General features: G+C 51.6%; 1 protein-coding gene across 2 annotated transcripts in view; it reads right to left on the bottom strand.

The window, feature by feature from the left end:
- LOC307117070 (uncharacterized protein) overlaps window positions 1–12,500 on the bottom strand; it is a 15,919-nt gene that overhangs the window by 693 nt on the left and 2,726 nt on the right. Inside the window, exons 2-7 of one of the 2 annotated variants that reach the window (XM_079801768.1) lie at window positions 11,465–12,266; window positions 9,924–10,015; window positions 9,640–9,738; window positions 5,405–5,521; window positions 5,222–5,323; window positions 740–856 (exon numbers count right to left, since the gene is read on the bottom strand). In XM_079801768.1, the coding sequence (XP_079657894.1) occupies window positions 740–856; window positions 5,222–5,323; window positions 5,405–5,521; window positions 9,640–9,738; window positions 9,924–10,015; window positions 11,465–12,266 (1,329 nt within the window). The remainder of the gene's footprint in view (window positions 1–739; window positions 857–5,221; window positions 5,324–5,404; window positions 5,522–9,639; window positions 9,739–9,923; window positions 10,016–11,464; window positions 12,267–12,500) is intronic. The other variant, XM_079801769.1, reaches the window with a different exon arrangement.

The raw sequence follows: 12,500 nt of genomic DNA, 5'->3' as shown, positions 1-12,500 counted from the left end.
GTGTGTGAGTATGAGTGAACGTGTGTGTGAGAGTGTGAGCGTGTGTGAGTGAGTGAGTGTGTGAGTGAGTGAGTGTGTGAGTGAGTGAGTGTGTGAGTGAGTGAGTGTGAGCATGTGTGAGTGAGTGTGAGTGAACGTGTGTGTGAGAGTGTGAGCGTGTGTGAGTGAGTGAGTGAGTGAGTGAGTGAGTGTGTGAGTGAGTGAACGTGTGTATGTGAGTGTGAGTAAACGTGTGTGAGTGTATATGTGTGTGTGAGTTAGTGTGAGTGAGCGAGTGTGAGTGAGCGTGTGTGAGTGTGAGTGAGCGTGTGTGTGAGTGAGTGTGTGTGTGTATGAGTGAGCGTGTATGTGTGTGTGAGTGAACTTGTGTGTGTGAGAGTGTGTGAGCGTGTGTGAGTGTATATGTGTGTGTGAGTGACCTTGTGTGTGAGTGTATGAGCGTGTGTGTGTGAGTGAGTCTGAGTGAGCGTGTGTGTGTGTGTGAGTGAGTGTGAGTGAGCGTGTGAGCGTGTGTGAGTGTATATGTGTGTGTGAGTGACCTTGTGTGTGTGTGTGTGAGTGAGTGAGTGAGTGAGTGTGAGTGAGCGTGTGTGTGTGTGTGAGTGAGTGTGAGTGAGCGTGTGTGTGTGAGTGAGTGTGTGTGTGTGTATGAGTGAGCGTGTATGTGTGTGTGTCAGTGAGAGTGAGTGAGCGTGAGAGTGAGTGTGTTTAGTGTGTGTGTGTGTGTGTGTGTGTGTACCATCTCTCTGAGTGTCCTCTCTCTGCGTCTCTCTCTGTCCTGCTGCAGCAGATGCAGTCTGTCTCTCAAAGGCCACACGAAAAAGATCTGATGGACATCATGCAGCGCTGACCGCAGCTGTGACACACACACCAGACACACCAGACACACACACACACACACACACACACACACACACACACACACACACACACACACACACACACACACACACACACACCAGACACACCAGACACACACACACACACACACCAGACACACACACACACACACACACACACACACACACACACACACACACACACACACACACACACACACACACACACACCAGACACATGTAAAAACAGTCACACGTGAAGCTGTGTGTTCCTCAGATGTGTGTGTTACCTGCGCTGTGTGTGTTCCTCAGATGTGTGTGTTACCTGCTCTGTGTGTGTTCCTCAGATGTGTGTGTTACCTGCGCTGTGTGTGTTCCTCAGATGTGTGTGTTACCTGCTCTGTGTGTGTTCCTCAGATGTGTGTGTTACCTGCGCTGTGAGTGTTCCTCAGATGTGTGTGTTACCTGCGCTGTGTGTGTTCCTCAGATGTGTGTGTTACCTGCGCTGTGTGTGTTCCTCAGATGTGTGTGTTACCTGCGCTGTGTGTGTTCCTCAGATGTGTGTGTTACCTGCTCTGTGTGTGTTCCTCAGATGTGTGTGTTACCTGCGCTGTGTGTGTTCCTCAGATGTGTGTGTTACCTGCGCTGTGTGTGTTCCTCAGATGTGTGTGTTACCTGCTCTGTGTGTGTTCCTCAGATGTGTGTGTTACCTGCGCTGTGAGTGTTCCTCAGATGTGTGTGTTACCTGCGCTGTGTGTGTTCCTCAGATGTGTGTGTTACCTGCTCTGTGTGTGTTCCTCAGATGTGTGTGTTACCTGTGCTGTGTGTGTTCCTCAGATGTGTGTGTTACCTGCGCTGTGTGTGTTCCTCAGATGTGTGTGTTACCTGCGCTGCGTGTGTTCCTCAGATGTGTGTGTTACCTGCGCTGTGTGTGTTCCTCAGATGTGTGTGTTACCTGCGCTGTGTGTGTTCCTCAGATGTGTGTGTTACCTGGGCTGTGTGTTCCTCAGATGTGTGTGTTACCTGCGCTGTGTGTGTTCCTCAGATGTGTGTGTTACCTGTGCTGTGTGTGTTCCTCAGATGTGTGTGTTACCTGCGCTGTGTGTGTTCCTCAGATGTGTGTGTTACCTGCGCTGTGTGTTCCTCAGATCTGTGTGTTACCTGCGCTGTGTGTGTTCCTCAGATGTGTGTGTTACCTGTGCTGTGTGTGTTCCTCAGATGTGTGTGTTACCTGCGCTGTGTGTGTTCCTCAGATGTGTGTGTTACCTGCGCTGTGTGTGTTCCTCAGATGTGTGTGTTACCTGCGCTGTGTGTGTTCCTCAGATGTGTGTGTTACCTGCGCTGTGTGTGTTCCTCAGATCTGTGTGTTACCTGCGCTGTGTGTGTTCCTCAGATGTGTGTGTTACCTGCGCTGTGTGTTCCTCAGATGTGTGTGTTACCTGCGCTGCGTGTGTTCCTCAGATGTGTGTGTTACCTGCGCTGTGTGTGTTCCTCAGATGTGTGTTCCTCAGATGTGTGTGTTACCTGCGCTGCGTGTGTTCCTCAGATGTGTGTTCCTCAGATGTGTGTGTTACCTGCGCTGTGTGTGTTCCTCAGATGTGTGTGTTCCTCAGATGTGTGTGTTACCTGCGCTGTGTGTGTTCCTCAGATGTGTGTGTTACCTGCTCTGTGTGTGTTCCTCAGATGTGTGTGTTACCTGCGCTGTGTGTGTTCCTCAGATGTGTGTGTTCCTCAGATGTGTGTGTTACCTGCGCTGTGTGTGTTCCTCAGATGTGTGTGTTCCTCAGATGTGTGTGTTACCTGCGCTGTGTGTGTTCCTCAGATGTGTGTGTTACCTGTGCTGTGTGTGTTCCTCAGATGTGTGTGTTACCTGCGCTGTGTGTGTTCCTCAGATGTGTGTGTTCCTCAGATGTGTGTGTTACCTGCGCTGTGTGTGTTCCTCAGATGTGTGTGTTACCTGTGCTGTGTGTGTTCCTCAGATGTGTGTGTTACCTGCGCTGTGTGTGTTCCTCAGATGTGTGTGTTACCTGCGCTGTGTGTGTTCCTCAGATGTGTGTGTTCCTCAGATGTGTGTGTTACCTGCGCTGTGTGTGTTCCTCAGATGTGTGTGTTCCTCAGATGTGTGTGTTACCTGCGCTGTGTGTGTTCCTCAGATGTGTGTGTTACCTGTGCTGTGTGTGTTCCTCAGATGTGTGTGTTACCTGTGCTGTGTGTGTTCCTCAGATGTGTGAGTAACCTGCACTGTGTGTGTTCCTCAGATGTGTGTGTTACCTGTGCTGTGTGTGTTCCCCAGATGTGTGTGTTACCTGCGCTGTGTGTGTTCCTCAGATGTGTGTGTTACCTGCGCTGTGTGTTCCTCAGATGTGTGTGTTACCTGCGCTGTGTGTTCCTCAGATGTGTGTGTTACCTGTGCTGTGTGTGTTCCTCAGATGTGTGTGTTACCTGCGCTGTGTGTGTTCCTCAGATGTGTGTGTTACCTGCGCTGTGTGTTCCTCAGATCTGTGTGTTACCTGCGCTGTGTGTGTTCCTCAGATGTGTGTGTTACCTGTGCTGTGTGTGTTCCTCAGATGTGTGTGTTCCTCAGATGTGTGTGTTACCTGCGCTGTGTGTGTTCCTCAGATGTGTGTGTTACCTGCGCTGTGTGTGTTCCTCAGATGTGTGTGTTACCTGCGCTGTGTGTGTTCCTCAGATGTGTGTGTTACCTGCGCTGTGAGTGTTCCTCAGATGTGTGTGTTACCTGCGCTGTGAGTGTTCCTCAGATGTGTGTGTTACCTGCGCTGTGTGTGTTCCTCAGATGTGTGTGTTACCTGCGCTGTGTGTGTTCCTCAGATGTGTGTGTTACCTGCGCTGTGTGTGTTCCTCAGATGTGTGTGTTACCTGCGCTGCGTGTGTTCCTCAGATGTGTGTGTTACCTGCGCTGTGAGTGTTCCTCAGATGTGTGTGTTACCTGCGCTGTGTGTGTTCCTCAGATGTGTGTGTTACCTGCGCTGTGAGTGTTCCTCAGATGTGTGTGTTACCTGCGCTGTGAGTGTTCCTCAGATGTGTGTGTTACCTGCGCTGTGAGTGTTCCTCAGATGTGTGTGTTACCTGCGCTGTGTGTGTTCCTCAGATGTGTGTGTTACCTGCGCTGTGAGTGTTCCTCAGATGTGTGTGTTACCTGCGCTGTGTGTGTTCCTCAGATGTGTGTGTTACCTGCGCTGTGAGTGTTCCTCAGATGTGTGTGTTACCTGCGCTGTGAGTGTTCCTCAGATGTGTGTGTTACCTGCGCTGTGTGTGTTCCTCAGATGTGTGTGTTACCTGCGCTGTGTGTGTTCCTCAGATGTGTGTGTTACCTGCGCTGTGAGTGTTCCTCAGATGTGTGTGTTACCTGCGCTGTGTGTGTTCCTCAGATGTGTGTGTTACCTGCGCTGTGTGTGTTCCTCAGATGTGTGTGTTACCTGCGCTGTGTGTGTTCCTCAGATGTGTGTGTTACCTGCGCTGCGTGTGTTCCTCAGATGTGTGTGTTACCTGCGCTGTGAGTGTTCCTCAGATGTGTGTGTTACCTGCGCTGTGTGTGTTCCTCAGATGTGTGTGTTACCTGCGCTGTGAGTGTTCCTCAGATGTGTGTGTTACCTGCGCTGTGAGTGTTCCTCAGATGTGTGTGTTACCTGCGCTGTGAGTGTTCCTCAGATGTGTGTGTTACCTGCGCTGTGTGTGTTCCTCAGATGTGTGTGTTACCTGCGCTGTGAGTGTTCCTCAGATGTGTGTGTTACCTGCGCTGTGTGTGTTCCTCAGATGTGTGTGTTACCTGCGCTGTGAGTGTTCCTCAGATGTGTGTGTTACCTGCGCTGTGAGTGTTCCTCAGATGTGTGTGTTACCTGCGCTGTGAGTGTTCCTCAGATGTGTGTGTTACCTGCGCTGTGTGTGTTCCTCAGATGTGTGTGTTACCTGCGCTGTGTGTGTTCCTCAGATGTGTGTGTTACCTGCGCTGTGAGTGTTCCTCAGATGTGTGTGTTACCTGCGCTGTGTGTGTTCCTCAGATGTGTGTGTTACCTGCGCTGTGTGTGTTCCTCAGATGTGTGTGTTACCTGCGCTGTGAGTGTTCCTCAGATGTGTGTGTTACCTGCGCTGTGTGTGTTCCTCAGATGTGTGTGTTACCTGTGCTGTGTGTGTTCCTCAGATGTGTGTGTTACCTGCGCTGTGTGTGTTCCTCAGATGTGTGTGTTACCTGCGCTGTGAGTGTTCCTCAGATGTGTGTGTTACCTGCGCTGTGAGTGTTCCTCAGATGTGTGTGTTACCTGCGCTGTGTGTGTTCCTCAGATGTGTGTGTTACCTGTGCTGTGTGTGTTCCTCAGATGTGTGTGTTACCTGCGCTGTGTGTGTTCCTCAGATGTGTGTGTTACCTGCGCTGTGACCCGCTGCTGCAGTGTCAGATCCTGATGGGAGACGGAGACTCTCTTCAGCCGGGAGTCCGTGTGGATGGAGCGGAGAAACGCTCTGGACTCCTGCAGCACATTCACACTCTGACTGACAGCGGCTGAGGCTTTAGGAAGCGCTAGCGTCTGTGTGTGTGTGTGTGTCTTTACCTGTACGGTTTTGCGCAGGTGTGTGATTTTCTCCGTCTGTAACAGTCTGCGTGTCAGAAAGCCTCGAGCCACGGCGGCGAGGCGACAGAGAGGCTGCGTCTGCTCCACACACACATCCTGTTCAACGACTGGGTGAGTAACTCAAGTACATTTTTACAATACATTATTTTGTTGTTGTTTAGTTGTAATTATTTTAGTACTTCAGATGAGAAACACTTGGCAACTAGAAGTAAAATACGTTTTTTATATTATCTGTTATTTAATTTCAGGTAATGAAAATGTTTTTATGGTTATAGTTTTAATTAACAATAATAACCATGATATATACACTAATCAGGCATAACATTATGACCTTATATTGTGTTGGGTCCTCCTTACAGGGGTCAGCGGCTGTGCCGCCCCATACACAACAAACTGAGATGCTCTGTGTATTCTGAGCCCTTTCTATCAGAACCAGCATTAACTTCTGGAGCAGTTTGAGCTCCAGTAGCTCGTCTGTTTGATCACACGGGCATCAATGAGCCGCCCATGACCCTGTGGCCGGTTCTCCACTGGCCCTCCATGACCCTGTGGCCGGTTCTCCACTGGTCCTTCATGACCCTGTGGCCGGTTCTCCACTGGTCCTTCATGATCCTGTGGCCGGTTCTCCACTGGTCCTGCATGACCCTGTGGCCGGTTCTTCACTGGTCCTTCATGACCCTGTGGCCGGTTCTCCACTGGTCCTTCATGACCCTGTGGCCGGTTCTCCACTGGTCCTCCATGACCCTGTGGCCGGTTCTTCACTGGTCCTTCATGACCCTGTGGCCGGTTCTCCACTGGTCCTTCATGACCCTGTGGCCGGTTCTCCACTGGTCCTTCATGACCCTGTGGCCGGTTCTCCACTGGTCCTTCATGACCCTGTGGCCGGTTCTCCACTGGTCCTTCATGACCCTGTGGCCGGTTCTCCACTGGTCCTCCATGACCCTGTGGCCGGTTCTTCACTGGTCCTTCATGACCCTGTGGCCGGTTCTTCACTGGTCCTTCATGACCCTGTGGCCGGTTCTCCACTGGTCCTCCATGACCCTGTGGCCGGTTCTTCACTGGTCCTTCATGACCCTGTGGCCGGTTCTCCACTGGTCCTTCATGACCCTGTGGCCGGTTCTCCACTGGTCCTCCATGACCCTGTGGCCGGTTCTCCACTGGTCCTCCATGACCCTGTGGCCGGTTCTCCACTGGTCCTCCATGACCCTGTGGCCGGTTCTTCACTGGTCCTTCATGACCCTGTGGCCGGTTCTCCACTGGTCCTTCATGACCCTGTGGCCGGTTCTCCACTGGTCCTTCATGACCCTGTGGCCGGTTCTCCACTGGTCCTCCATGACCCTGTGGCCGGTTCTCCACTGGTCCTCCATGACCCTGTGGCCGGTTCTTCACTGGTCCTTCATGACCCTGTGGCCGGTTCTTCACTGGTCCTTCATGACCCTGTGGCCGGTTCTTCACTGGTCCTTCATGACCCTGTGGCCGGTTCTCCACTGGTCCTCCATGACCCTGTGGCCGGTTCTCCACTGGTCCTCCATGACCCTGTGGCCGGTTCTTCACTGGTCCTTCATGACCCTGTGGCCGGTTCTTCACTGGTCCTCCATGACCCTGTGGCCGGTTCTTCACTGGTCCTTCATGACCCTGTGGCCGGTTCTCCACTGGTCCTCCATGACCCTGTGGCCGGTTCTCCACTGGTCCTCCATGACCCTGTGGCCGGTTCTCCACTGGTCCTTCATGACCCTGTGGCCGGTTCTTCACTGGTCCTTCATGACCCTGTGGCCGGTTCTCCACTGGTCCTGCATGACCCTGTGGCCGGTTCTCCACTGGTCCTGCATGACCCTGTGGCCGGTTCTTCACTGGTCCTCCATGACCCTGTGGCCGGTTTTCCACTGGTCCTGCATGACCCTGTGGCCGGTTCTCCACTGGTCCTGCATGACCCTGTGGCCGGTTCTCCACTGGTCCTTCATGACCCTGTGGCCGGTTCTCCACTGGTCCTCCATGACCCTGTGGCCGGTTTTTCACTGGTCCTTCATGACCCTGTGGCCGGTTCTCCACTGGTCCTGCATGACCCTGTGGCCGGTTCTCCACTGGTCCTCCATGACCCTGTGGCCGGTTCTCCACTGGTCCTTCATGACCCTGTGGCCGGTTCTCCACTGGTCCTCCATGACCCTGTAGCCGGTTCTCAACTGGTCCTCCATGACCCTGTGGCCGGTTCTCCACTGGTCCTCCATGACCCTGTGGCCGGTTCTCCACTGGTCCTGCATGACCCTGTGGCCGGTTCTCCACTGGTCCTTCATGACCCTGTGGCCGGTTCTCCACTGGTCCTTCATGACCCTGTGGCCGGTTCTCCACTGGTCCTCCATGACCCTGTGGCCGGATCTCCACTGGTCCTCCATGACCCTGTGGCCGGTTCTCCACTGGTCCTGCATGACCCTGTGGCCGGTTCTCCACTGGTCCTTCATGACCCTGTGGCCGGTTCTCCACTGGTCCTTCATGACCCTGTGGCCGGTTCTCCACTGGTCCTTCATGACCCTGTGGCCGGTTCTCCACTGGTCCTTCATGACCCTGTGGCCGGTTCTCCACTGGTCCTCCATAACCCTGTGGCCGGTTCTCCACTGGTCCTCCATGACCCTGTGGCCGGTTCTCCACTGGTCCTTCATGACCCTGTGGCCGGTTCTCCACTGGTCCTCCATGACCCTGTGGCCGGTTCTCCACTGGTCCTCCATGACCCTGTGGCCGGTTCTCCACTGGTCCTCCATGACCCTGTGGCCGGTTCTCCACTGGTCCTCCATGACCCTGTGGCCGGTTCTCCACTGGTCCTCCATGACCCTGTGGCCGGTTCTTCACTGGTCCTTCATGACCCTGTGGCCGGTTCTCCACTGGTCCTCCATGACCCTGTGGCCGGTTCTCCACTGGTCCTCCATGACCCTGTGGCCGGTTCTCCACTGGTCCTTCATAACCCTGTGGCCGGTTCTCCACTGGTCCTCCATGACCCTGTGGCCGGTTCTCCACTGGTCCTCCATGACCCTGTGGCCGGTTCTCCACTGGTCCTTCATGACCCTGTGGCCGGTTCTCCACTGGTCCTTCATGACCCTGTGGCCGGTTCTCCACTGGTCCTTCATGACCCTGTGGCCGGTTCTCCACTGGTCCTCCATAACCCTGTGGCCGGTTCTCCACTGGTCCTCCATGACCCTGTGGCCGGTTCTCCACTGGTCCTTCATGACCCTGTGGCCGGTTCTCCACTGGTCCTCCATGACCCTGTGGCCGGTTCTCCACTGGTCCTCCATGACCCTGTGGCCGGTTCTCCACTGGTCCTCCATGACCCTGTGGCCGGTTCTCCACTGGTCCTCCATGACCCTGTGGCCGGTTCTCCACTGGTCCTCCATGACCCTGTGGCCGGTTCTTCACTGGTCCTTCATGACCCTGTGGCCGGTTCTCCACTGGTCCTCCATGACCCTGTGGCCGGTTCTCCACTGGTCCTCCATGACCCTGTGGCCGGTTCTCCACTGGTCCTTCATAACCCTGTGGCCGGTTCTCCACTGGTCCTCCATGACCCTGTGGCCGGTTCTCCACTGGTCCTCCATGACCCTGTGGCCGGTTCTCCACTGGTCCTCCATGACCCTGTGGCCGGTTCTCCACTGGTCCTCCATGACCCTGTGGCCGGTTCTCCACTGGTCCTTCATGACCCTGTGGCCGGTTCTCCACTGGTCCTCCATGAGAGACACAACACCACTCCAGCCTAACTATACCACAACAACTCTTCCCCACAGAAATACAAAATGGCCTCGCCCCCCTTATTTAATATTCTCGGAGGAGGGGTTTATGTAAATATCGGGCTTGTGATGTCAGAGACCCTGGAGGAATGTCTGTAGTTCCTAGAGGCCGTTTGCTGTAGTCCTTAGAAATTGATTTCTATAAAAGCAAATATCTCCCTTTGCTTTAAACTTTGAATGTTGTAACTTTGCAGATGTTGTTTATGCTCAAACAGCAACACTAGCTAGTGTTTTACCAGCCCTTTAAACATCAAAACGCTTGACTGACCATCATGCCACAATGCATTTGCCCTCAAAAATTGGTTTTGGTGACTAAATGAACAGAATTCTCCTGTCCTTCTTTAAGCGTGAGACGTGTGTCTGGTACAGTAGTTCTCTACCAGGCGGAGAATGACGTGTGTTTGCACACTGAAAACATGAAAATGGACTTGTCAGAGAGAAGCGCACCTGTCTTGTGTTTATCTGAGCAGCTGGACTCCGGCTGAGCTCCGGCGCTGATGACATCATGCTCTTCCTGCTGTGTTCGTTCAGCTTCCTCTGGAGCTCCTGCACACACACACACACACACACACACACACACCAGCTGTCTGTGTTTCTGCTGCATTATCTCACTGCTGCGACAAGACCGTTTTATTTACAGAAACTCATCCTGTTACTGTTTATAATGCTTTAATAATGCAGAAGTAGTGCTGTTTGCTGTGTGTGTGTGTGTGTGTGTGTGTGTGTGTTACCTGTGTTTGTCTCTCCTGTGCTGCGAGGAGCTCAGAGATCTGATGAGCGTGTTCTCTCTCTAAACGCTCCAACGCCTGAATCTGCTGCTCGACTGTGAACACACACACACACACACACACACACACAAAATAAGGTTTCATTTGTACACATTAATTAACTCAGTGAGTCTACATGAACTAAGAATGAACAGTTGTGTTTTATGAGCTGATGTTTACAAAGATTAATAAACACTGTAATAAATGTAATGCAGTGTTCGTTAATGCATTAATTATTGGGACATTATTGTAAAATGCTACCATTTTATTTAACCATTTACTATTATAGTTTTAATTGATATTTTGAATTAGTTTTTACTTTTATACTTTCCATTTTCATTTGAATCTTAAAGCAGGGCTCGACATTAAGCCGGTTCACATGCTTGTCCTTCGGACGAGTAAATCTGTCATCTACTTGTCCGAGTAAAAAATGTGCTTGTCGGGAAAAAATAAATAAAAAAAATAGTGTGTTGTAAATAAAATTTATTCTGAAGCAATATTCTCACCAGTGTTCAATCAGCTTTGACATATGCATATTTGTGATATTTGTACCTTTTATAAAGGGCATTTTCCCCTAATCTTTTTAAATATAGGCTAAGATTCAGCTCTCCTTTTATATTCTTAAATTGGATCAATAAATTAAATTAGAAGACGACACTGGCTGTTACCAGTCAAATTAAATAATTTACACTGAAAAATTACAACTGCATTAAATAATGTTATGAGATTGTTTTAAATATTTTTTTAATATACAAATAAGAAATGTTGGAAAGATGAAACTAAACCACCAGTAGGTGGCGCTGTGACCGTCTGAATGAGTGAGTCATTGAGTCGATTCGTTCAAGAATGACGCGGTCGTTTACGAATAGTTCATTGAATCTTTGATTCTATCGATTCATTCAAAACGTTGAATCATTCACTAACACACACTGATGCTGTGACACGCGTTCTGCTGTGATCTTTTGGAACTATTTTCGCTGCTGAAATAGAACAAAAACACTCAATATTGCATCAAAATGTAAGTGACTTAATGTTAATAATTGTTTATGGAGCGGTCATATGAAGTCCTTTTCAGTCGTGATGTTATTCAGGAAAACAGCACTCTTGGTAATGTGACGTTGCAACTGTATCATGTTATAAATATAAATAAACTCCACATTTCTACATTTTTACGGCAGTGTGTTACTGAGTTTCTCTGTGTGAGCGGCGCACATTTGTTTCGATTTCTCCTCGAGAGGCTGCGCGAGCGTCAACAGTGCGTTAGTTACCGTCAGGTCATTATACATTATTATCATCCACTGACGATCGCCACTTACAGTAATGAATGCAGAATCATTCTTGCATTTGGGTGATTCCATAGTTATTTTTGTTAATGACGTTTTATCAGGACACTTGTCCGTCGGGCAAGTAAAATTCTCTTTCACTTGCCCCTTCAAAAAATCTGTGTCGCTCTGTCTCTATGGGGTTGTGTTATCTGTCAGCTTCATGCGTGATGTGCCACTGACCCTCCCTCTGGTCCTGCAGTGGGTCAGGCGTGGGCATCTGGTCCTGTGAGGGCATCATCTGGTCCTGTGTGGGCATCTGGTCCTGTGTGGGCCGCTGTGACTCCACCTGAGGTCTGATCAGAGATGGAGACGGGTTCTCCACATCATAGGACCGGTTGAGCGGCGCTGGAGGTGACCTGCGGGCCGGTCTGCTTTTCTCACGGCTCACGTCTTGTGTTGCATCTGAGCTGGGCACTTCCTTCCGCCTGCTGGGTGTGGAGGTCATGATTGACAGCTGTCCGTCACTGAGCTCTGAACAGCTGCAGTTCCATTCAGCACCAGAGGGGGCGGGAGAGGATGCTGTAAAAGATGACTGTGGATCATTATGAGCTTCGGCTGTGAGCTCAGACTCGCTGACGGGACAGGAGATGAGGATGTTTGCGGTGTGCGGCCGCGGCCCCCGAGCCCGGTGTGTGACAGGGCTGCGGCTGGGCTGAGGGCCCGGTAACCGGGAGTAAGAGCCCGTCAGACTGAGAGTGAGACCGGCCAGGGAGAGATCAGGGGACTCAGAACCGTCACTGGACTCATCTGACAGCAGCTGCTCCATGCGCTGGTTGAGCAGTCGAAGGGTCTCTCTCTTCAGAGAACTGCGGCTGGGACTGAGGTTCTGGTTCTGGTTCTGGTTCTGGTTCTGGTTCTGGGCCGTGGCCGGTCTCAGGCGGCGTCTGATGGAGCGGGTCGGGCTCGCTTCGGACCCCAGAGGTGGAGAAGGGTCTGATGTGGACGTCCCGCCGCTGTCCGACTCGCTCTGCGTCTTTTTCAGCTGCAGGAACAGGAAGGAGGTCACACACTTCTACAGAACCAGTTCTTCACTTTGGATAAAAGATAAATGTGGACTAGAAATCCACCAGCAGAAACTGCAGAGCCTGAGGAGGGCGACTCTCACTGATCCTGTAAGGCTGGAAGAGAGTGTGTGTGTGTGTGTGTGTGTGTGTGAGAGTGTGTCTGTGTGAAAGTGTGTCTGTGTGTGTGTGTGTGTGTGTGTGTGTGTGTGTGT

The sequence above is a fragment of the Gobio gobio genome, assembly GCF_949357685.1.
Source record: "Gobio gobio genome assembly, chromosome: 20".
In the NCBI taxonomy this organism is placed as follows: domain Eukaryota; kingdom Metazoa; phylum Chordata; class Actinopteri; order Cypriniformes; family Gobionidae; genus Gobio; species Gobio gobio.
The sequence above is the reverse complement of the archived record's forward strand: the minus strand, read 5'-3'. Positions and strand labels throughout refer to the sequence as shown.